The sequence below is a fragment of the Ranitomeya variabilis genome, chromosome 6 (assembly GCF_051348905.1).
Source record: "Ranitomeya variabilis isolate aRanVar5 chromosome 6, aRanVar5.hap1, whole genome shotgun sequence".
NCBI classification, from domain to species: domain Eukaryota; kingdom Metazoa; phylum Chordata; class Amphibia; order Anura; family Dendrobatidae; genus Ranitomeya; species Ranitomeya variabilis.
Genome location: NC_135237.1, coordinates 348,561,434 through 348,588,245, shown reverse-complemented (window position 1 = coordinate 348,588,245; position 26,812 = coordinate 348,561,434). Strand labels below are relative to the sequence as shown.

General features: G+C 41.5%; 1 protein-coding gene across 2 annotated transcripts in view; it reads left to right on the top strand.

The window, feature by feature from the left end:
- The window catches only part of GFOD1 (Gfo/Idh/MocA-like oxidoreductase domain containing 1), a 91,212-nt gene that overhangs the window by 16,857 nt on the left and 47,543 nt on the right, over window positions 1-26,812 (top strand). The window contains exon 1 of one of the 2 annotated variants that reach the window (XM_077269910.1): window positions 7,824-7,866. The exons of the other annotated variant lie outside the window; for it this stretch is intronic. Within the exon in view, the coding sequence (XP_077126025.1) occupies window positions 7,851-7,866 (16 nt within the window). The 5' untranslated portion in view covers window positions 7,824-7,850. Of the gene's footprint in view, window positions 1-7,823; window positions 7,867-26,812 lie in introns of those variants that run through there. 2 annotated transcript variants of the gene reach the window in all.

Here is a 26,812-nt window from a genome sequence, read left to right as displayed (position 1 = left end):
TAATATTGTAGCAATTTCTCGGATGGGTTTTTTCTGTTTTCGCAGCTTAAGGATGGCTTGTTTCACCTGCATGGAGATCTCCTTTGACCGCATGTTTACTTCACAGCAAAACCTTCCAAATGCAAGCACCACACCTCAAATCAACTCCAGGCCTTTTATCTGCTTAATTGAGAATGACATAAAGAAGGGATTGCCCACCCCTGTCCATGAAATAGCCTTGGAGTCAATTGTCCAATTACTTTTGGTCCCTTTAAAAACAGGGTGTCACATGTTAAGGAGCTGAAACTCCTAAACCCTTCATCAAATTTCAATGTGGATACCCTCAAATGAAAGCTGAAAGTCTGAACTTCAACTGCATCTGAATTGTTTTGTTTAAAATTCATTTTGGTAATGTCTATAACCAAAATTCTAAAAATGTTGTCTCTGTCCAAATATATATGGACTTAACTGTATATTATTAAATTGATCTCTTAGGCTACGTTCACACTTTGCGGGTTTTGCCGCGAATCCGCTGCGGATTTGACACTGCGGATCCGCAGCAGTTTTCCATGCAGGGTATAGTACAATGTTACCCTATGGAAAACAAAACCCGCTGTGCCCACGCTGTGGATTTCCGCGGAAAAAGCCGCGCTGCTTTTCTGCGGAAAAAAAGAAGGAGCATGTCACTTCTTGGTGCAGAATCGCAGCGATTCTGCACCCATAGAAATGCATTGATCCACTCACTTTCCGCATGGGGCTGTGCCCACGTTGCGGGTAGTTAAGCGGATAATGTGCAGATGGTACCCGGGGTGGAGGAGAGGAGACTCTCCTCCAGGCCCTGGGAACCATATTTTGGTGTAAAAAAAGAATTAAAATAAAAAATGATGCTATACTCACCTCTCAGCGCTGCCCGCGGCGTCCGGTCTCAGTTGCTGTGCTAGCAGGACCTGTGGTGACGTCGCGGTCACATGACCGTGATGACGCCGCGGTCACATGACCGTGATGTCACGAAGGTCCTTGTCGGCACAGCCGCCTGCAGCACCGAGGAGATCCGGACATCGGAGGGTGAGTATAACCAATTTTTATTATTTTTTACATTACTATTGATGCTGCATATTGCTGCATATGCAGCATCAATATTATAGGCGGAAACCCGCAGCGGAAACCGCGGAACAAACCGCGATAAATCTGCAGGGATAACCGCAGCAGTTTTGCCCTGCAGATTTATCAATTCCGCTGCGGGATTAACCCACAGAGCAGGCCGCAAAGTGTGAACGTGGCCTTAGGCCTGATGAGGCGGATGTAATTACTTTGAGCAATCCATGGGTCTGTATAATGGATATTGAAAGTATAAACTCAATTTCTGCCTAACTATTTTGATTATAAACATAAGGATGAATGACCTCGGGGAGATCAAAACATCCAACACCGCGGAGACACCATCACGTGTTTCTCAACGCATTGATCCAGAACACTGCCCCCATCCCTTATGGGAAATATGCAAATGCATGTAGAAAAGCCGCAGAGACACCATCTCGGCTTCAGGAAAATGGCCGCCGCGATCTCCAACTGCGCAAGCTCGGCATCCCGCGGCCATTTTCCTGAAGCCCCGGGAAGCAGAGCACTCCATCTGCGCACGCGCGGCCTCAGGAAGATGGCCGCCGCCACCGATAGCCAGGGGAATAGCACAGATCGCGCTCTTTTTTGGCTGTTGCGCATGCGAGAACCACTACGCCAACGCCGGGAAGATAAGAGGTGGGGGAGAAACAGCCATTTCACCACGCCCTTTTGACCAGACCAGCGTGATTGACAGGCGAAAACGGCAACTTTTGTAAGGTATTTCGGCAGCATAGGTGGGGAATCAGGGGACAAAAAATACACTATTGTCCAGCACAGCTCAGGCCCTATTTAATGGTATTTTTATCTCATACTGAAAAAACGGGGTGACAGGTTCCCTTTAACTTGACAATTAACTCACCATTTTGATTACTTGTCACAGTGGGTTATCTCACTTTAGGGGATTAGGATGTCTTAAAATTGAACAATACATGGGCTTATGTCAAGTTAGGTATAATATTACCCTTTTTTTGCCATGGTGTCCCAGGGCTGTGCCGCCTTGTGTTAAGGTAAACTGTGCTGCATCTGTATATACATATTAATGCTGTGTCTACCTTTACAAGCAGGACTGAGCTTATTACTGCTGATTTATTGCTTTATGGCAACCTTAGTACATACACTATATGGGCAGTAGGTGGCTATATATCTTTTTCTGGCTCCACTTACACATGTACGCTCCGTGCTGAAGAGTGTGCATGTGTACTCGATAGGGAAAATGGAATAAGCAGCTCTCAGACACCCCTGGCGTCCAGTGACGTGATGACACAGTCCCCAAGAGGGGAGCGCGTCATCATATCGCCACTGAGTAGGAGTCACTCTGGTACTTCCACAAGGGAAGGAGCTGGACTTACGATTGTTTATCCATACGCCAGGCCAGGCTTGGACTGGCCCACAGCACAACAGGAGAATCCTCCGGTGGGCCACCACCGACTATCTTATTAATGTAACAATCTGCTCACTTCATTGTTATATACTATGAGAGATGAAGATGAATTAAATCTCAGTGACCAGAATAGGAAGGAAAAACAAAACTTTAATTTGCCATGATATGCCAAAATAAATAGGATAAATAATTGTGAAACGCTAATGTGTGTAATACAAAGATAAGTGCCTAGTACCGGTAATCATAAATGCTGTGTGCAAGTGAAATTAGTCTGTGTCATGATATTATTATTATTTATTATTATTATGGTGCCATTTATTCCATGGCGCTTTATGGCATAGTGCAATATCATGGTGCAGATAATACATTGCTGTATTCGGCTGATGGACTTGTAATGACACTTGAATTAGCTGAATCTTTAGGTGTTTTATTATGGGAATTTTCCTTCTTTTATGCAACACCAGTATATACAGTTCTGGCAAAAATTAAGAGACCACTGCAAAATGTTCAGTTTGTCTGATTTTTCTCTTGATAGGTATATTTTTGAGTAAAATGTAAATTGTTCTTTTATTCTGTTAAATTCTGACAACATGTCTCCGAATTTCCAAACAATAAATTTTTTATTTTTTTTCTGAGAAAGAAAAATGGTCAAAATTAAACAAACAGTGCTTTCAGACCTCAAATAATACAAAGAAAACAAGTTCATAATCATTTAGAAACAACAATACTAATGTTTTAACTCAGGAAGAGTTCAGAAATCAATATTTTGTGGAATAACCCTGATTTTTAGTCACAGCTTTCATGCGTCTTGGCATGCTTTCCACCAGTCTTTCACACTGCTTCTGGCGCAAAAATTTAAGCAGCTCTTCTTTGTTTGATGGCTTGTGACTATCCATGATCCTCTTGATTACATTCCAGAGGTTTTCAATGTGTTCAGGTCTGGAGATTGTTCTGCCCATGACAGGGTTTTGATGTGGTGGTCTCTTAATTTTTGCCAGAGCTGTATAATCGTACTGCAGTTTATATGACACTGTAATATATTAATGCACGGTCCCTACAGTGATATTGTATGTTATGCGCCATGTTCTCTTAGTGATACGTGGTAGTTGTATGCGCACTGTGACATCCATACTTGTTCCTCTCCTCGTGTATAGACTGTATTCATAGATGTGGAGAATCCAGGATTTAGCCTTGGCTGGTGGCCGCACACACGGCAGGTAGCGGGTTTGTGTGAGATCTAGTCTGCAGTCACCAGAAATTCCAGCTTTTCCACATTGCATCATGGGGACGGTGACTTGTGACCGAGCTCCTAGTCTGTAGGTGAAAGAACTGTTGACTTTTGTCGGTTACTTTTTTCTGGTTGTTTGTCTTATATGCAGCAGTTTTCTAAGAACGACTGAAAGGCCAAACTCCAAATGCCGGATTGTAATGAGGCTCTTATGAAGAGGAACTCTGCCTTTAGGCCGTCCTTGATCAGGTACCTGCAGGTATCAGAGTGAAGTGGTCCCTGCACGCCAATTCCTATATCCTTATTACTAATGCCGGGGGGGTTGTAAACTTTACAGATCACCTCCTGCTTTTTAGAAGGCCGCAGTGTTGTCTTTGGATATGTCTTTTGGTTAGTGGATGATTTAAAATGAATTTAAGCGAATCTGTTGTCCAGATGAAGGTGGCAGAGACCCTGATTCCAAGATTGTATCACTTCAGTGCTTGTTGCGGTTTTGATTAAAAACAAATTTATCTGCTGAGAATCTAGCAGTTCTCTGAATGCTGAGCTCTGTATAACCCCACCCACACCACTGATTGGCCGCTTTCAATTTACATTGTGCATAGGCAGAAAGTTGCCAATCAGCAGTGGTTATAAAAAGCTTGTGACTATGGAGGACTACCTGGCAGCAAGTTTACTATTCCTCTAGTGTTTTCCTGCTGATAAATCAGTGATTTTATCAAAACTGTCAGTAAGCAACCCAGTAAGTGACACATCGCTGGAATCAGGGTTTCTGCCTCTACATTATGCTGCTCACAGATTAGGTGGCAAAAACCTGGTGACAAATTTCCTTCAAGTATAGCTGTGTGGTATACTTCAAACTAAATAACTTATAAAATGTCATTGGGGTTAAGCTGGTCATCAGCAGATCTCTGGGGTCGATGGCTATGGGAATGTAGTTTGTGAAACGTTTCTGTTTGATCCCCCAATAACGCAATGAGAATTGTCCGGTTGGCCACTTCTCCTTCCATTTCTGTTTTTTCCCACCCATATAAAATTATTTCTTATTTTTCATATTCTTACACTAATAGGATACATATTGCGCCTCTTGCGCAGATCTTTTCTGGACTTGTCAATGTCAATCTTGCCCACTCTCATAATGCTGCATAATGAGTCTGCTTTTCTGACCAGGAACCTGAAAGAGACAAATAACGGTCGCTCTATTGGTTTCCCCAAGGATTTGTATTCACGTGTGGTTTTTTATTCTGAGAAGTAAAGCAGGAACTTGTAATACAGTTAGGAAATTCTTTCTTTTGGAGGTACTTCTTCCTGTGATTAGTTCAGAAAGTTTCCTGAAAATTGACCTAATAGTGAACGTTACTAGTGTCTTATAAAACACATTTTCTGGTTGTAAGTTTTACAAAGTGGAATAAAACTTTTGCATTACGATGATCTGTGAAATAGAAAGTACTGTGGTGTAAACCAGCTATTTATGAGGAGGACTCATGTGGTTCCCCTATATACATTGTGAAAGGGGAAATAGTTGAGACGTGCTACAGCCAGCACTGAAAATTTGCCGTAGAAATTGCAGTTATAAAATACTTTCACATTGAAGTGAGTCATAGCAATAAAGCCGTAAAAGGAAGCATTGTGTATGGGGGACACAGAACATGCCAGATACGGGCAGATCTGTACGAGGCAGAAGTTGGTTTCTTACTCGGCAATTTCTTTTTTTTCTGTTTTTTTACATGTTTAACGACAAAAATAAAAAGTTACACTAATAAAATACAATGCAGCGAGATGCCCTGATGTGAAAACGCTAGAAAGCAGCTGCAAAAGTTATAAAACTGGCACAAAAATGGGCATCAAAGTGGGCACCGAAGGGCGATATTGAAACAATTTCTTTTGGAACGTGGCTATCTTTTCAAATGTTTGTGTGATGTACTGTATGTAGGCTTAGGTTTCTGCCCCTCTTTCTATTTCCATTGGTCAAATGAACCATTGATCACAACTTGACGATGGGGATCTCGGCAAGAGGATGCCCTTTGAATAGCATATGGCAGTTTTATAGACGACCTCCTGTTCTTCTGGAAGGTCACGCAGAACGATGTTCATGATTTTGTATCTTATCTTAACAACAATTCCTTCAATGTGAAATGTACTTTTTTTTTATTAAACCAAAATGAATTACTTGGATGTTACTTTGCTGGGAGATATTTTTAACAATTCTATCATTATCTCAACATACAAAAAACGACTGGCAGCAATTCATTGCTACAAGCACGATCACCCAACCCTCCTCACATCATTAGAAATGGGAACTTATACGTACTAAACGTGTGGAATCTAATAAAGTCCTGCCCAGACTAAGAGACAGAGGTTATACTAATAACGTCCTAGATTGTATCGTGCAAACAAATTAGAGGCTGACATAGACAAGAACTCCTAGGAGTTACAAAAAGAAGCTGCGGTAAAAAAAAAAATTGGGGCATTAATAGTATAGGCTACCAGAATAATCTCATTACTTTCTCCACTCAATTTAGCCCACAATACTATGAAATGATATCTAATTATTTTTTACAGATATAGAATCAAGATTCTAAATTTTCTAACATCGTTAATAATACAAATATATGCAGTGCGGCTAAAAGAGCACCAACTTTAGGTTCTCCCAGTATTTTTGGTAAAAATACCGAACAATTGACCTACACTTGGCATAACCTGAAGGGTTTTTATAAATGTGGACACTCCAGGTGCATTTCCTGTAAACAAGCACATAAATGTACTGTTTTATCTTCGTACACCATGGGTCAGAACTTCAATATAAAAAGCTTTATAAATTGTAACCCTGCGGGTGTCATCTATTTAACTGAGTGCACAACATGCCAGATTTAATATGTGGGATGCACTACTGGGCCATTGAAGGTTCAGGACCTAGTCCTTGTGTGGTTAGATCCTGAACCCGAACCCCTGGTCTTTGTGCTCCTAATGCCAGAACCTGCTCCACTAGTCCTTGTATAGTCAGTTCCTGAATGTCCTCCTCTCGTCCTTGTACGGCCGGGTCTCAACCTGCTCCCCGGATCTTTGTGCGGCTGGTACCTAAACTCCGTCCCCTGGTCCGGAACCTCATCCCTTGGTCTGTGTGTGGACAGAACCTGAACCTTGTCTCCACTACGTATGTGGCCAGTGCCTGAACATGTACTCCATATATCCAGACTGCTAAAACCAGTCTCTGAATCCAGTTCTGTTTGTGACTTTGTGTCAGTATCCATCCTGCCCGAGGAGTAGTCTGAATGGAGCCCGAGTCTGTGTCAGCGAACCTGACCCTTGGGGTCAGAAACTGTAGTACTGGGGACTGCCTAGGAGTGGTACCTGGAGGCTACCTGCAGCTTAAGCTGGACTCCATCATCAGGAGCTCCAGTGAACACCAGGTAGCCACTTAGCTACGTCCCTTCCTAGGTAAGCCCAGCCCTGTGGCGCAGTGGGTTCATGAACTACATTTGATAGCCCTGGGGTGACCTTGTAATGATTAGATTTTCATTGACGAGAAGCCTCGTGAAACTGAGAATAAAGCTTGTACTTATATTCTGTCCAGTGACCTTAACGAAATCACAAGATTTGTTAGCTCTGCTTCCAACAATGGATGTACGCAATATGACTAAAGGACCTGACCGGCCATACGTTCTTCATCTGCAGTGTGGTCTGATGATGTGTGGGAGAAGAGTATGAGGTTTGTCCCCAGTCTCACTTGGTTATTGTTTGGTTCCTCGGTGGTATAATGCAGAGACACCGGACATAGCCGTTGTATTTTTTATGTGAAATTGTGATTTATTTATTTGTTGTGTGCAAATACATAAAACTTACTCAGATTTAACTTGTTCATGGGTTTTTCTAATTTCAGCAAAAAATGCTTATTTACTTAGTAATATAAAATGGTGGGGCTTTCTAAAATACCGGTACTTTGTGTGTGAATACTTCTCTGTTGCCAAGATTTCAGATTGTTGGCACTGGATCCGGGGAGCCTTGCTGTATACAGCGTTTCTGGAGGATAAGATTTCTGCCCTGCTCATGAGGGGATCTTGTGACATGTCTGTATCTGTGTCAGCATCACATCACCAGGAGGGATCATCCTCTGGAAGTAAATCATGAGGGTCTCTCATTTTTATGCTTATATGCAGAGGTATGTAAAACCGTGAAACCTGAATGGACAAAGTTGTACATCTTCTCATAGTATACTTGATATGCTCTTTACATTTTATTGTCTGAATTTGGGCAGTTTTCCATAGTTAAAGTGAATCTGACAACTGTTACATGCTGCATAATCCATGAGCAGCATTTATCAGGCACTGGCTATATGATCTCAGGCACTGGCTGTGCGATCTCGGGCACTGGCTGTACGATCTCGGGCACTGGCTATAGGATCTCGGGCACTGGCTATAGGATCTCGGGCACTGGCTGTACGATCTCGGGCACTGGCTGTACGATCTCGGGCACTGGCTGTATGATCTCAGGCACTGGCTGTACGATCTCGGGCACTGGCTGTACGATCTCGGGCACTGGCTGTGCGATCTCAGGCACTGGTTGTACGATCTCAGGCACTGGCTGTACGATCTCGGGCACTGGCTGTACGATCTCGGGCACTGGCTGTGCGATCTCAGGCACTGGCTGTACGATCTCAGGCACTGGCTGTACGATCTCAGGCACTGGCTGTACGATCTCAGGCACTGGCTGTACGATCTCAGGCACTGGCTGTACGATCTCAGGCACTGGCTGTATGATCTCAGGCACTGGCTGTACGATCTCGGGCACTGGCTGTACGATCTCAGGCACTGGCTGTATGATCTCAGGCACTGGCTGTATGATCTCGGGCACTGGCTGTGCGATCTCAGGCACTGGCTGTACGATCTCAGGCACTGGCTGTGCGATCTCAGGCACTGGCTGTACGATTTCGGGCACTGGCTGTACGATCTCGGGCACTGGCTGTGCGATCTCAGGCACTGGCTGTACGATCTCAGGCACTGGCTGTACGATCTCAGGCACTGGCTGTACGATTTCGGGCACTGGCTGTACGATCTCCGGCACTGGCTGTACGATCTCGGGCACTGGCTGTACGATCTCGGGCACTGGCTGTACGATCTCAGGCATTGGCTGTACGATCTTGGGCACTGGCTGTACGATCTCGGGCACTGGCTGTATGATCTCGGGCACTGGCTGTACGATCTCGGGCACTGGCTGAATGATCTCAGGCACTGGCTGTACGATTTCGGGCACTGGCTGTACGATCTCCGGCACTGGCTGTACGATCTCGGGCACTGGCTGTACGATCTCGGGCACTGGCTGTACGATCTCAGGCATTGGCTGTACGATCTTGGGCACTGGCTGTACGATCTCGGGCACTGGCTGTACGATCTCAGACACTGGCTTTTCGATCTCAGGCACTGGCTGTACGATCTCAGGGAGTATTGGAGGAAACCGGAGAGCCTGGAGGAAACCCACCCAAACACTGGGAGAGCATAAAAACTCCATGCAGATTTACTTCTTGTGGGACTTGAACCCAGGACCCCAGTGCTGCAGAGCAGCAGTTCTAACCACTGAGGTTGATAATGCTGGTCTCTTGTGATTTTTAGGGGGCATTGCTAAATGGCTGTTTCATTGGCACAGTCTACTCCAATATTTTTGGGGTACATTATATTCAAGACACCTGAATATGAGCACGCTTGGAACTAGGAAAGGTATTATATTATGAAGTGAACATTTGGCTTCTTGTTTCTGAGGTCTCATATTTATTCCTCACTTGAAACACTATGTGACAGCCTGACAAACGCTTACTTTGCCATTTTAGAATGGTATTGTATGACATGGCATAGGCCTAGAAAAATAGAATATATACCTGAGACTATCTTTCACACTTACAATAAAGGGGATGTTACCAGATTTCACAATACAAACTGCATACACTACTAAATAAATCTTTTAAACCTGGTAAGACTTAGTTTGCCATCATTATTTGCTACGTTTTTAGTGAAAAAAGCATGTACAGCAGTATGTCAAACCCATTTATTTTTATGATTTTCTCAAGTTTAAACCAAAATGTCTTGGTCTCTTCACACTAGCATTGCAGATATGATTTGTACAGTTTAATTTAATTAGGGATACTATTGTTAAATTAACCATGCATCAAAAAAGGGAAAAAAACCTGCCTAGATAAACGGCGAAGCTTCAAATCAATATAACCATCTGAAAAAAGAACCTGGAAGCTATATAACCATAAAATAACAGAATTTTATTGAAGACATACATAAATACAAAATAAATAAACTAAAATTAAAAATGGAGGTGAAGCATATGCAAAAAAGAACCACCAAGAGGTAATATGATACAATGATGTTTAGATAAGCAAAGAGTTAATAAACAAGTGTTCAATACAAAAATGCGCAAGAAACAATTATAATTAAGTCCAAAAAAAAGGTACTTCCCTTTATTAAAATAGTAAGGGATACTATACGCATAAATATATGTACCCAAGTATATTAATAATAATAATGCCTATCAAAAAAGTGGCAGACCCTAAAAAAACACACCATGTCACCGTATGTTTTTGTATAAAGGCTACAATGGATATACTGGAAACGGGAATATTCCTCATAAAGTATATACTAGAAACCAGCATATTTAAAGTGCATACAATAAGTCTAAGACAATCAGTAGCCTATATGCTGTAATAGCTTGCTGCTGGTTCCAAGTGTGTACAATAATCCAAAAAGCCTATGTAATATATTGGCCTACATAATAGCCTACATAAACGGGATTTAATCCTTCATATATAATGAGTCCATCTCATATCAAAAAATGTTAGGCTTAAAGTGCAAATAGTGACTCAGATAGTAGAGCAGCTTAACATACGGCTAATTCACATGTAAAGGGATTTGTCAAGTGACATGGATAAAGAAGAAAATAGCCTGGGATATTACCTCTATGGTGGCAGCAGCAGCCCGACGCGCGTTTCGCGTATTGCTTCGTCTAAGGGAAAGTGCATACTAAATGTGTGTTACTAGTTGCTTAAATAGCAGGAATCTCATCCGCATTGGTGGCAGTCTGATGACGGCGCTTCCGTCGGCAATCCCGCGTGATGTCACTGCCAGCCGGCGTCACGTGACGTCTGACCACTCCCCCGGCCCGACGCGTCAGAGCGGGGGTCGGACCAGGCGCCAACAGCGACGCGTCTCCACAGAAACACCAGAGCAGGAGGCCCACGCAAGCGCACACAGCGCCGGTAAGTGTCAGAGAAGAAATTCTCAATATAAAAATATAAATATAAAAAGTGAAGACCATGCATATCTAGCTCTGTATACATGTAAGAGGTATGTGCCTACCAATAAAAAACAAAGTGAGTAGGAATAAATAGGAATAAATCCTAAGTGCTCACTAAAAAAATACAAATACATAGGATCATTAATCTAAATGTAATAAAAACAGTATTTGCTATAATAGTGTTATAATAGTGCTGTAAAAAGTGCTATGAAAGTGCTATAATAAAATCATTAATCTAAATACATGATGCCTAATAGAACCCACAAATATATACCCTACAAAAGTATGTGTATAAAACACCATAAAAAAATTCCCTAAAATAAGGGAAATAAATAAGTGAGAATTCCCTCAAAACGGGGAATAAATATAAAAATAATATGTGAAAAGAAGATAGATATAAAATGACCATACAGAATATAATAATCATCACCATAAGAATACATGCATATCCTACAGACATAATCTGAAATTTTTCTTCATGCAATGACGCTTGTTATACTGTTGCTTCACTTAGAAATGATGATAGTCCAAGATACAACAAAGATATTCATAACACCACCATTAGCGCAGGGATGGATAATAAACCGCCATAAGACCAAAAAACTTCATGAAATCAAGGATGCTTATTGCATAGGCATAACTAAAGAAAGTAAAAACAATACAAATTAAAAACCAGCAACAACAACATTATTAAAAACACGCTTAAAAAATCAATTACAAAAAGGGGGCAAAACTAAGGACTTCGTTTAAACCTGAAGGTTGGACGGAACCCACCCTATAGATCCACTGGGCCTCCAGCTGTGCCAATCTTTTCTTCCAGTTCCCTCCCCGTGTATCAATGTGTACCTTATCAATACCAGTAACAGATAGGAGCGTGGCATCACAGCTATGGTATTTCTTAAAATGCCTAGGTATAGGCTTCAAAAGTACAGGATCATCCTCACTCGCTGCATTTAGTATATCCCGGTAGTGTTCTCTTGCCCTAATTTTAAGTGGCCTAGATGTAAGTCCCACGTATAGCTTAGGGCAAGTACATGTTGCTAAATAGACTACCCCTATCGTGTTGCAGGTAATATGCTGCGTGATGGTGAGTGTGTTCTTACCGTCACTGGATTTAAACTCCGTAGCACGCAGCATATTGGGACAAGCAATGCATTCTCCACATGGGTAGAAACCCCATTTAGGGCCTCTGGATGAAAAACTCTTCTCTATTAGTGGTCCTCGATAGTAGCTGTGGACTAGCTGATCTTTAAGATTGGGTGATCGACGAAAGGTAATGGACGGATGTTGCGGCAGATGTTTAGTGAGGGTGCGATCATTTGTCAAAATAGGCCAATATTTTCTTAAGGCTTCTCTCATCTCGAACCATTTGCCGTTATATGTAGAAATAAAACGCACTGTTGACTCCGTGGTAGTTTTCTTACATTGTTGCAAAAGGTCAGGGCGTTTTGCTTCCTTGGCCTTTTTAAGACCTCTTTTTATGCTTCTTTTAGAGTAGCCTCGCTCTTCAAATCTAGTTGTAAGTAAACTAGCTTGCTTCTGAAAGGTTAAATCATTGGAGCAAATTTGTCTAGCTCTCAAGAATTGCCCCGTGGGTATCCCATTTATGAGAGGCCTCGGATGTGAAGATGTTGCGTGGAGTAGATTATTTGCAGCTGTTTTCTTCCGAAAAACATCTGTTTCAAGGGTTTTTCCAATCTCTCCTGAAATCTGAATATCTAAAAAATCAATAGTAGTTTGACTATAATTACAAGTTAATTTAATATTCAAATTATTGTCATTCAGGATTTTTACAAAATCAAGGAGGTCCCGCTCTGAACCCTGCCAGACGACCAAGATGTCATCTATATAACGGGTCCAGAACAGGACCCCCTCTATATGTGCCACTGGTTCAGTGAGAAAAATCCCTCTCTCCCACATACCTAAAAATAAATTTGCGTATGAACACGCGAAAGCCGCACCCATAGCAGTGCCCTGCCTTTGGAGGTATATAGTCTCCTTAAAAATGAAGAAGTTATGCTCCAAAGCAAATGTTAACAAAATGAGAAGAAAATTCACAAAATCAGGTTCATGTTCACTCATTCTCAGAAAAGTTCTGACTGCTTGGATACCGTCTCGATGGTAAATAGATGTATATAGTGATTCTACGTCCATCGAGACGAGCCACATATCTTCCTCCCAAGGTATCCCTTCAATCTTTCTCAAGACATCACCAGTATCTTTGGCATAAGAAGGGAGATCAGATACTAATGGTTTTAAATGAAAATCCAAAAATTTGGATATGGTCTCACATAAATTTCCATTGCCTTAGACTATAGGCCGCCCAGGTGGAACATCAGAATTTTTGTGAATCTTAGGGGTAAAGTAGATACAGGCCATTTTAGGATGTTGGGGAATAAGATGGTTCTGCAAGTCTTTTGTAATCAACCCTCTATAAAAAGCTTCATCCAAGATATTTTGTAATTCTTGTTGATATTTGGATGTCGGGTTAAATGTTAATTTTTTATAGCAGGATTCATCCCGCAGTTGTCTATAAGCTTCCCTTTCATACATATGAGTCGGCCAGACTACTACATTCCCCCCTTTGTCAGCAGGCTTAATTAGTACCCCCTTTAAATTTTTGAGTTCCTTTAAGGCTGTCCTATGGGTGCTAGATAGATTAGGTCTGACAGTAGATGTTCTAATTTTCTCAAATTCTTTTGTGACCAGTTTGACGAACATTTCTATGTCAGGATAAAGATTTAATGGAGGAAATTTTTTTGGGATGGGAGGAAGAAATTTACCTGTATTCACTCCATGGTTCGGTTGTTGTTCATCCCTCAGCTCTTCTAAAATCGCTATAGCTTGTAGATCCGCATCAGTCCAGTCCTCCCCAGTAGGTTTGTTATGCAGTTTTTTGAGGACTAGTTTACGAGCAAACAATTGCAGATCTTTTATAGCTAAAAAGGAATTAAAGGATGAGGTGGGTGAAAAAGATAGGCCTAAGCTTAACACTTCAACTTGTGCCTCTGTAAGTTCACAACTAGAAAGGTTAATCACCTGCAATTTGGAGGACGAAGCACCTCCATTATTCCTTCCATATCTCTTTGATGTATCATTCCTCCTCCTATAGTTGGTTTTGCGCAAATTGTATAAACGATTATGCGTTTCTTCTCCTTCTCTGGAGGATAATGATGACAAAGAGGAGGACCGAGATATATTGGGGGATCTAACGGTAATGGATTGCCATTTATAAACCGTGTTGCTTTTATAATCCTGTAGATCTCTTTGGAATTTTTTGGCCTTGATCTCCTTTATCTCCTTTTCCCATATAGAAAATTGATTATCAATTTCTTTATTTAGTCCGTCCATCTCAGATGCGTTTAAATTTTCACTTAATTTTTTTCTATATCCGTATCCAGTTTATCAAGGCTTTTTTTGTTATTGCCTATTAATAGCTCCATAAGAGCTCTTGAACAGGCCGAACATGCCTCTTCCCATCTAGTCTTAAAGGTCATATCTTTAACTGGAAAAGAAGGCATAATACGCACCCGTAGACCTCTTGGTATGAGGCCTTTTGCCAAGTAGCTTTCCAAGGACGCCTTATTCCACCAGGTTCGAGTCCTTTTTTTTAAGAAATATTTCATAGAATTTTTAAGTTCCAATTTTTGCCCACTTTCTGTAGTTACCGTATTTTCCGGCGTATAAGACGACTTTTTAACCCCCGAAAATCTTCTTAAAAGTCGGGGGTCGTCTTATACGCCGGGAATCGTCTTGTACGCCGGTGTATATGGTGGGTGGGGAGGGGGAGTGATCCTGATGACGAGGGGGCGTCTCACAGGAAAGTGAGTAATCCCCATTACCTTATCCTAGCGGTGCAGCGTGGGGGTGTCAGTGCTGGGAGCGGCTGTGTTCTGGTGCGGCGGCTCCTCTTCTGTGTGGGGCCTCTGTGCTGTGGGGTGGCGGCGGCAGCGGCGTATCTTTATCCAGTTGGGGCTCCTCCGGCATCTCCTTAGCCCTGGAGGCCCCGCCGCAACTCCATCGGTGCAATGTGGTGGCCTCCGGGAAAATGGCCGCTGCTCAGATTCAGATCTCGTGTCCCGAGATTTCGGGACGAGATCTGAATCTGAGCAGCGGCCATTTTCCCGGAGGCCACCGCATCGCACCTATTGAGCTGCCTCCGGGAAAATGGCCGCTGCATTGCACCGATGGAGTTGCGGCGGTGCCTCCAGGGCTAAGGAGATGCCGGAGGAGCCCCAACTGGATAAAGATATGCCACCGCCACCCCACAGCACAGAGGCCCCACACAGAAGAGGAGCCGCCGCACCAGAGCACAGCAGCCGCCGCACCAGAGCACAGCAGCCGCCGCCGCCACTCCCAGCACTGAGACCCCCACGCTGCACCGCTACGATAAGGTAATGGGGGATACTCACTTTCCTGTGAGACGCCCCCTCGTCATCAGGATCACTCCCTCCCCCCCCCAAAAGGCACATATTCACCGGCCCTATAAGACGACATAGGGTGTATAAGAAGACCCCCGACTTTTAAGAAGATTTTATATTTTAACTGGTAAAGTTGGGGGGTCGTCTTATACGCCCAGTCGTCTTATACGCCGGAAAATACGGTACTTGTTGCATAGAATCTCCTCCAAAAACTGTGTCAATACATGTAAGCCAGTTTTTGTCTCTGGCTTTTAAATCCATCCTGGCAGAAAAATATAGAAAACTGTAAACTAATACAGCAAAATACAATGCATCAAAAAAGGGAAAAAAACCTGCCTAGATAAATGGCGAAGCTTCAAATCAATATAACCATCTGAAAAAAGAACCTGGAAGCTATATAACCATAAAATAACAGAATTTTATTGAAGACATACATAAATACAAAATAAATAAACTAAAATTAAAAATGGAGGTGAAGCATATGCAAAAAAGAACCACCAAGAGGTAATATGATACAATGATGTTTAGATAAACAAAGAGTTAATAAACAAGTGTTCAATACAAAAATGCGCAAGAAACAATTATAATTAAGTCCAAAAAAAAGGTACTTCCCTTTATTAAAATAGTAAGGGATACTATACGCATAAATATATGTACCCAAGTATATTAATAATAATAATGCCTATCAAAAAAGTGGCAGACCCTAAAAAAACACACCATGTCACCGTATGTTTTTGTATAAAGGCTACAATGGATATACTGGAAACGGGAATATTCCTCATAAAGTATATACTAGAAACCAGCATATTTAAAGTGCATACAATAAGTCTAAGACAATCAGTAGCCTATATGCTGTAATAGCTTGCTGCTGGTTCCAAGTGTGTACAATAATCCAAAAAGCCTAAGTAATATATTGGCCTACATAATAGCCTACATAAACGGGATTTAATCCTTCATATATAATGAGTCCATCTCATATCAAAAAATGTTAGGCTTAAAGTGCAAATAGTGACTCAGATAGTAGAGCAGCTTAACATACGGCTAATTCACATGTAAAGGGATTTGTCAAGTGACATGGATAAAGAAGAAAATAGCCTGGGATATTACCTCTATGGTGGCAGCAGCAGCCCGACGCGCGTTTCGCGTATTGCTTCGTCTAAGGGAAAGTGCATACTAAATGTGTGTTACTAGTTGCTTAAATAGCAGGAATCTCATCTGCATTGGTGGCAGTCTGATGACGGCGCTTCCGTCGGCAATCCCGCGTGATGTCACTGCCAGCCGGCGTCACGTGACGTCTGACCACTCCCCCGGCCCGACGCGTCAGAGCGGGGGGCGGACCAGGCGCCAACAGCGACGCGTCTCCACAGAAACACCAGAGCAGGAGGCCCACGCAAGCGCACACAGCGCCGGTAAGTGTCAGAGAAAAAAATTCTCAATATAAAAATATAAATATAAAAAGTGAAGACCATGCATATCTAGTGGATCAATAGGTTATGCCTATGCAATAAGCATCCTTGATTTCATGAAGTTTTTTGGTCTTATGGCGGTTTATTATCCATCCCTGCACTAATGGTGGTGTTATGAATATCTTCGTTGTATCTTGGACTATCATCATTTCTAAGTGAAGCAACAGTATAACAAGCGTCATTGCATGAAGAAAAATTTCAGATTATGTCTGTAGGATATGCATGTATTCTTATGGTGATGATTATTATATTCTGTATGGTCATTTTATATCTATCTTCTTTTCACATATTATTTTTATATTTATTCCCCGTTTTGAGGGAATTCTCACTTATTTATTTCCCTTATTTTAGGGAATTTTTTTATGGTGTTTTATACACATACTTTTGTAGGGTATATATTTGTGGGTTCTATTAGGCATCATGTATTTAGATTAATGATTTTATTATAGCACTTTCATAGCACTTTTTACAGCACTATTATAACACTATTATAGCAAATACTGTTTTTATTACATTTAGATTAATGATCCTATGTATTTGTATTTTTTTAGTGAGCACTTAGGATTTATTCCTATTTATTCCTACTCACTTTGTTTTTTATTGGTAGGCACATACCTCTTACATGTATACAGAGCTAGATATGCATGGTCTTCACTTTTTATATTTATATTTTTATATTGAGAATTTCTTCTCTGAAACTTACCGGCGCTGTGTGCGCTTGCGTGGGCCTCCTGCTCTGGTGTTTCTGTGGAGACGCGTCGCTGTTGGCGCCTGGTCCGACCCCCGCTCTGACGCGTCGGGCCGGGGGAGTGGTCAGACGTCACGTGACGCCGGCTGGCAGTGACATCACGCGGGATTGCCGACGGAAGCGCCGTCATCAGACTGCCACCAATGCGGATGAGATTCCTGCTATTTAAGCAACTAGTAACACACATTTAGTATGCACTTTCCCTTAGACGAAGCAATACGCGAAACGCGCGTCGGGCTGCTGCTGCCACTATAGAGGTAATATCCCAGGCTATTTTCTTCTTTATCCATGTCACTTGACAAATCCCTTTACATGTGAATTAGCCGTATGTTAAGCTGCTCTACTATCTGAGTCACTATTTGCACTTTAAGCCTAACATTTTTTGATATGAGATGGACTCATTATATATGAAGGATTAAATCCCGTTTATGTAGGCTATTATGTAGGCCAATATATTACATAGGCTTTTTGGATTATTGTACACACTTGGAACCAGCAGCAAGCTATTACAGCATATAGGCTACTGATTGTCTTAGACTTATTGTATGCACTTTAAATATGCTGGTTTCTAGTATATACTTTATGAGGAATATTCCCGTTTCCAGTATATCCATTGTAGCCTTTATACAAAAACATACGGTGACATGGTGTGTTTTTTTAGGGTCTGCCACTTTTTTGATAGGCATTATTATTATTAATATACTTGGGTACATATATTTATGCGTATAGTATCCCTTACTATTTTAATAAAGGGAAGTACCTTTTTTTTGGACTTAATTATAATTGTTTCTTGCGCATTTTTGTATTGAACACTTGTTTATTAACTCTTTGTTTATCTAAACATCATTATATCATATTACCTCTTGGTGGTTCTTTTTTGCATATGCTTCACCTCCATTTTTAATTTTAGTTTATTTATTTTGTATTTATGTATGTCTTCAATAAAATTCTGTTATTTTATGGTTATATAGCTTCCAGGTTCTTTTTTCAGATGTTAAATTAACCAGTTGCCTGAGCAATTGACCTGGCTGACCAATGTGTGAAATTGAACAATGACTGCCAACTCAATGGTACTGACCAATGTGTTTAAGTAAACAGTGTCCGCCCTACAAATGCTCTGCCAATATCTTAGGTAAACTATTCCAGACCAATTCAACTCTCCCCGCTGTTGTTATATTTGTAATTATATATTTTTTCATCAACTTTTTTGTTCAGAATAGTCACTTAGTAATAATAATAATCAGTTAGTAGAGTTGAGCAGAGCTGTCAGGTTGTGAGAGGAACGAGTCTGTGAGGAGAAGCTCAAAAGTCCAGGCCCTACGGGCGGTGTGAGTCACAAGGTGGAGAGGATCAGTGCAGCATGAGACAGATAGCGGCTAGGCTTAGGGTATGTGCACATGTCAGGATTTCTTTCAGAAATTTCCTGAAGAAAACCGGATATTTTCTGCAAGAAATCCGCATGCGTTTTTTTTTCTCACATTTTTACTGCGTTTTTGCGCGTTTTTTCCGGAGCTTTCCCAATGCATTATATAGCGGGAAGAACGCAAAAAAAAGCGAAATTAATGAACATGGTGCGTTTTTTACCACAATGCATTTTTTTTGCGGAAAAAACGCATCATGTGCACAAAAATTGCAGAATGCATTCTAAATGATAGGATGCATATGTATGCGTTTTTATCTCGTTTTTATAGAGAAAAAAACGCAACGTGTGAACACAGCCTTAATAATAAATCCCGGAACGTCCAAGACCTACGGTCTGAAAAGGATTGGCAGCGGCATCCTTTAGTTTCTCCCAGGATGGGGAAAGTGGACGGGGAGCATCAGGAAGAAGTTAGCATGGCCACTCAGGGAGCTGTGGTACCGGAGGATACAGTACAGGAACGAGAAATGGCAGGAAGGACCAGGTATAGTTAAAGGAAAGGAATGGCTTTGAAGTATGAAGATTACGGAGCTGTGTCTGTGATAAAACCGGACGAGCTCAGTAAAGTTGTTTTATTAAAAATGAACTTGGACTCAGACCTTCATTGTGTGGTGCTGAAGAACTCTGGAATTCAGAAACCTGAGGAAAACTTGATTTCACAAGTGAGTGAATGGCAATGAACACACATTACTCAGCCGGACATGATGTTTATGTAGCGGAGTGCCAGGGTGTGGAAATACAAAAGCCATGACTACGATCCTGGCCCCCATTACAAAGTCATGGCCCCCTCATCCCTATCCTGGTAGGCATGGTCCCCCTCATCCCTATCCTGGTATGCAGGGCCCCCATCTCAGTCCTAGTATGTAGGGCCCCCATCTCAGTCCTGGTATGCCTGACCCATCAGAAAAACATTTAAAAAAAAATAAACCATTTTACTTACCTTTCTGCGCTCCCTTGCAGCTTCCTGTTCCAATTCCAGAAGCTGATTTATTTGTAAGCAGCGAATGGCAGTGATATCATGCGCTGCCTACAAGCAGGGGACAGCTGCCGGAATATTAACTGCTCACCACACCGGGACTATAGGCGTGTGGAGCAGTGAATATTCATTGATCTTTAATAGCGGGCACAGTGTTAGCCGCAGCCTTCGGCTTCACACAGCTTCCGGGCGTTCATGTGTGCCCGCTACTAAAGGGAATGAATATTCACTGCTTTCCACTCCCATGGGCGTGGAGAGCAGTGAATATTCATTTCTCTTTAGCAGGAGGCACAGCAGTTAGCTGCAGCAGACAGCTCCTGCCTCCTGTGACCTTCTGCCTCTCCCCCACCTCCCCATGCACCCTCCATTTTTCTCCACATTGGAGGAAAAAAGTGCATCTTAGAGTCCGAAAAATACGGTATGTCTGAACTTGACTTATTGCTCTTCTCGTATTACTTGTCATGTATTCCAAAAACAGCAACAACAACAACAAAAATACATATATATATATGCAAAAAATGTTCTTGTATTATAGATACATATATATCTGTGTATATATATTATTTTACATGGTAATTCCAAGGCCCACCCTCAACACTGTCGAACTGGGTTCACAAAGGCCCACCAATAATATTGATTCTTGAGGCTATCTGTTCAGCTGCATGCAAAAATAACCTGACCCTAGTACACAAATTTACTTTTCCTTCTATATAATATTAATTAATGAATGATTAAATTATAACTTTTTCTGCAACTTATGAATCAAGTGTAACAGCACTACTCTTTAGTAGAGTTGAGCAAATTTGCTCAGGTCCCTGCTTATATGGCAAGCTACAGCGCTTACCAAATAAGCTGCAGAGGGAACCTGGATACCTGGAGCGCTCTGGCTGATCAGCTGTTTGGCTCCGCAGCTGCATGTGTAGCGGCTGTTTCACTGTTACAACACCTGTCTGGAGAGCCTGTGTGTTGGGCTCTCCATGCATATGTCGCGACAGTGAAATGGCGCTATAGCTTGCCATATAAGCAGGGACTCGCGCAAATTCGCTCAACTCTACTCTTTAGCACTCCTTCACGGGAGCCTACTGGAGGATTCTCCTGTTCCCCTGTGGGTCAGTCCAAGCCTGGTCAGAAGAAAGAAAAGAGAACCACGTTCAATTCCCCTTCGAAGTAGAAAAATAGATCCATTAAATAGTTTGTAAATCCATATCTATTTATCAAATAGAAAATTCATGTTTGTAGACTTTCTTGACAGTACAGCAAAACCTTTTGGTTACAACCCTCCAAAATTACAGTGGTCTCTTAGAGCGGTGGGCTTCCTCAGTAAGATTAATAATTTATGTTAGAAATGAAAATCTGTTAAATAATTTATTTTTGTATATATTTGTTCATTTGTTTTAAATGTAAACTGTGATATACTGAGTTTTGTGACCAAGTGTGGAGTGCACCGTAACTAAACTAGGTGGTATAAAATTCATTGGCTTTATCCGATGGGGGTGTAGTTGAATTTTTGGCAAGCTACAGTGTATGTTTCTGAGTCATTTTAGATTTAAGACATACTTTAAAGCCAATAGTATCTTTTGTGCACTACTTACCTTTCTTTGATCCTGTGTATGTCACTAGGGAGGGATGGTTCATCATCTACGCCTGAATCATAGGTAGTATAAGCTATAAAAATGAGAACAGCAAAAGGATTACTAATTTCTTAACTGCACGGTCTCAGAGAACAATGCTGTGCCATTCAAAATGGGCACAAGTCCAAATAAATGTGTGCCAGACTCTACTGATTGCTGCGTGCTTGCCCTACTTCTGCAGCTGCATGGCAGGCTTGTAGTGGGTTCTCTTCGATAGAGCCTCTTTTACCAAGTCCAACCCTCTTATTGTCCGATATTTAGCCACAGCACACAATATTTGGTAAAAAGAAAATCGGTTTATTGGCATAAGTTCATACGACTTCATTTGCGGTTGAAACCCATATGCATGTTGTATCATTAGATGAAAAGCTTCTTTCTATACTGCACATATGTAACAATTAAATACTTGGTGCCAAGTTGTGTGTCATATGCAATTTACCTATATGGATAATATTGGTGGCCAAAAAGTTCCTTCTGAGATATACACCATTCTGCAACATCACAATGACTCAAAAAGCATTGAGAAGGAATACTCATCGCTGTTGGCACCCATGAAGTTTAAAGGGAACCTGTTACCCCCAAAATTGAAGGTGAGCGAATCCTACTGGCATCAGGGGCTTATCTACAGCATTCTGTAATGCTGTAGATACGCCCCCGATGTATCCTGAAAGATGAGAAAAAGAGGTTAGATTATACTCACCCAGGGGCGGTCCCGCTGCGGTCCAGTCCGATGGGCGTCGTGGTCTGGGCCAGGGCCTCCCATCTTCTTACGATGACGTCCTCTTCTTGTCTTCACGCCGCAGCTCCGGTGCAGATGTACTTTGGAGGGCAGAGCAAAGGACTGCAGTGCGCAGGAGCCGGGAAAGGTTAATTGTCGGTGATATGACATTGGCCAATGAATTATGACTTCAGTGTTTTAACCCCTTATTGACAGCCAATACGTCTTTTAACTGACCTGATATATAAGAGAATTTCATCCCCATACAGATGACAATCCAGCAGCTGACAACTTTCTGCATCAGCCAACGATCAGTGTTTGCACCGTCCAAATCTGTTTAACCCCTTAGATGCTGCTGTAAATAGTGACTACATCATTATAAATAGTTAACAGAGTGTGGGGGCTTCCTCTTTATCGCAATTGGTGCCCTTAGATCATGATTGTTTGGTCCTGATGTTTGCCATGGCAATTCATGACCAAATAGCGGTCTTAGAGTCTGACGGCTGTAGTAATCTGTTCAGAAGTTAGAGGCATTTAGGTGGTAAAAATACACTTTTCATTTCTGTCATACCACTTTGCATTAATTCCTTTAAAGCACCTGAAGGGTTAATAAACTACCTGACAGCAGTTTTTGATATGTCAGGGGGTACTGTTTTTAAAATGGTATCACATTTGGGGGTTTCCCAATTCATGAGACCCCTAAAGTCACTTCAAACATGGATAAGTCCCTAAAAAAATAAATTTAGTAAATTTCCTTGAAAAAATGAAAAATTGCTGCTACATTTTTAAACCTCCTAAAATGCTAACAAAATAAAATAACATTTTACAAATGATGCTGATGTAAAGCCGACATGTGGGAAATGTTATTTATTAATAGTTTGCTGTGGTATGACCATCTGGATTAAAGGGATAATCATTCAAATTTTGAAAATTGCTAATTTTTTAACATTTTACTCAAATGTTTGATATTTTTTATAAATAAACACAAAACATATTGATCTAAATTTACCATTATCATAAAGTATAATGTGTCACGAAAAAAACAGTCTCAAAATCACTGGGATTTGTTAAAGCGTTGCAGAGTTATTACCACGTAAAGTGACACTGGTCAGATTTCAAAAATTTGGCTCCGTCACTAAGGGGTTGGCACATAGTAGGCCCTATTATTTTACATAGTAACATAGTTATTAAGGTTGAAGGAAGACTTTAAGTCCATCTAGTTCAACCCATAGCCTAACATGCCCTAACATGTTGATCCAGGGGAAGGCAAAAAAAACCCATGTGGCAAAGAGTAAGCTCCACCATGGGGAAAAAAATTCCTTCCCAACCCCACATACGGCAATCAGACTAGTTCCCTGGATCAACGCCTTATCAAGGAATCTAATATATATACCCTGTAACATTATACTTTTCCAGAAAGGCATCCAGTCCCCTCTTAAATTTAAGTAACGAATCACTCATTACAACATCATACGGCAGAGAGTTCCATAGTCTCACTGCTCTTACAGTAAAGAATCCGCGTCTGTTATTATGCTTAAACCTTTTTTCCTCCAGACGTAGAGGATGCCCCCTTGTCCCTGTCACCGGTCTATGGTTAAAAAGATCATCAGAAAGGTCTTTGTACTGTCCCCTCATATATTTATACATTAACATAAGATCACCCCTTAGCCTTCGTTTTTCCAAACTAAATAGCCCCAAGTGTAATAACCTATCTTGGTATTGCAGACCCCCCAGTCCTCTAATAACCTTGGTCGCTCTTCTCTGCACCCGCTCCAGTTCAGCTATGTCTTTCTTATACACCGGAGACCAGAACTGTACACAGTATTCTAAGTGTGGTCGCACTAGTGACTTGTATAGAGGTAAAATTATGTTCTCCTCATGAGAATCTATTCCTCTTTTAATGCATCCCATTATTTTATTTGCCTTTGTAGCAGCTGCCTGACACTGGCCACTGAATATGAGTTTGTCATCCACCCATACACCCAGGTCTTTTTCATTGACGGTTTTGCCCAGAGTTTTAGAATTAAGCACATAGTTATACATCTTATTACTTCTACCCAAGTGCATGACCTTACATTTATCCCCATTAAAGCTCATTTGCCATTTATCAGCCCAAGCTTCTAGTTTACATAAATCATCCTGTAATATAAAATTGTCCTCCTCTGTATTGATTACCCTGCAGAGTTTAGTGTCATCTGCAAATATTGAAATTCTACTCTGAATGCCCCCTACAAGGTCATTAATAAATATGTTAAAAAGAAGAGGGCCTAATACTGACCCCTGTGGTACCCCACTGCTAACCGCGACCCAGTCCGAATGTGCTCCATTAATAACCACCCTTTGTTTCCTATCCCTGAGCCAGCTCTCAATCCACTTACACATATTTTCCCCTATCCCCATTATTCTCATTTTATGTAACAACCTTTTGTGTGGCACCGTATCAAAAGCTTTTGAAAAGTCCATATACACTACATCCACTGGGCTCCCTTGGTCCAGTCCGGAACTTACCTCTTCATAGAAGCTGATCAAATTAGTCTGACATGAACGGTCCCTAGTAAACCCGTGCTGATACTGGGTCATGAGGTTATTCCTCTTCAGATACTCCAGTATAGTATCCCTTAGAATGCCCTCCAGGATTTTACCCACAGTAGAGGTTAAACTTACTGGCCTATAATTTTCGAGTTCAGTTTTTGTCCCCTTTTTGAATATTGGCACCACATTTGCTATACGCCAGTCCTGTGGTACAGACCCTGTTATTATGGACTCTTTAAAGATTAAAAATAATGGTCTATCAATGACTGTAGTTAATTCCTGCAGTACTCGGGGGTGTATCCCATCCGGGCCCGGAGATTTGTCAATTTTTGTGATTTTTAGACGCCCACGTACTTCCTGCTGGGTTAAGCAGGTAACATTTAATTGGGAATTTTTATCACTAGTCATATTGGCTGCCATGGGATTTTCTTTTGTAAATACTGATGAAAAAAAGTCATTTAGCAGATTGGCTTTTTCCTCATCCTCATCCACCATTTCACCCAGACTATTTTTAAGGGGGCCAACACTATCATTTTTTAGTTTCTTACTATTTATGTAGTTAAAGAATATTTTGGGGTTATTTTTGCTCTCTCTGGCAATGAGTCTCTCTGTCTCAATCTTTGCTGCCTTGATTTGCTTTTTACAGAATTTATTTAATTTTTTGTATTTATTTAATGGCTCCTCACTACCTACTTCCTTTAATTCTGTAAATGCTTTCTTTTTGTCCCTTATTGCGCCCCTTACAGCTCTATTTAGCCATATTGGTTTCCTCCTATTTCTAGTATGTTTATTCTCATACGGTATATACTGTGCACAGGTCCAATCCAGGATGCTAATAAACGTCTCCCATTTTCTTTGTGTATTTTTATGCCTCAGGATATCGTCCCAGTTAATTGCACCAAGATCCTCTCTCATCCGTTGGAAATTTGCCCTCCTGAAGTTTAGTGTCCTTGTCACCCCTCTACTACACATCTTATTAAAGGAAACATGAAAACTTATTATTTTGTGATCACTATTCCCCAAGTGACCCCCAACCCTTATATTTGATATGCGGTCTGGCCTGTTGGTTAATATTAGGTCTAGCAGTGCCCCCTCCTTGTTGGGTCCTGAACCAGTTGTGAAAGGTAATTGTCTCTCATAGTTGTCAAAAACCGATTACCTTTACTGGAACTGCAGGTTTCTGTTCCCCAATCTATTTCAGGGTAGTTGAAGTCCCCCATAATAATGACTTCTCCTTGAGTCGCAGCTTCATCTATTTGCTTTATGAGGATATTCTCCATTGCTTCCATTATTTTTGGAGATTTATAACAAACCCCTATCAGTAATTTATTATTTTTTCCCCCTCCCCTTATCTCCACCCACAGGGACTCTACATTTTCATTAAATTCACCTATATTATCACGCAGAATGGGTTTTAAGGTCGATTTTACATACAGACACACCCCACCCCCTCGCTTATCTGTATGGTCATTTCTGAAAAGGCTATTGCCCTGCAAGTTAACAGCCCAGTCATGGCTCTCATCCAGCCATGTTTCAGATATCCCCACCATGTCATAATTATGCTCCAACAACATTAATTCTAATTCGTCCATTTTGTTGGCGAGGCTTCTGGCATTAGTATACATGCACTTGATGTTCCTCTCTGTACCTCTATTCTTTCTTAAATTACTAACTGTTCTAACCCCACCCCCCATGCCACCGCCACCCCCAACTTCCTTATTTGTGCCCAGGTCTCTATCTGCACTATCTTCCCCTCCTATAAAATGAATACCCTCCCCCCCAATCCCTAGTTTAAACACTCCTCCAACCTTCTAGCCATTTTCTCCCCCAGCACAGCTGCACCTTCCCCATTGAGGTGCAGCCTGTCCCTAGCGTAGAGCCTGTAGCCAACTGAGAAGTCGGC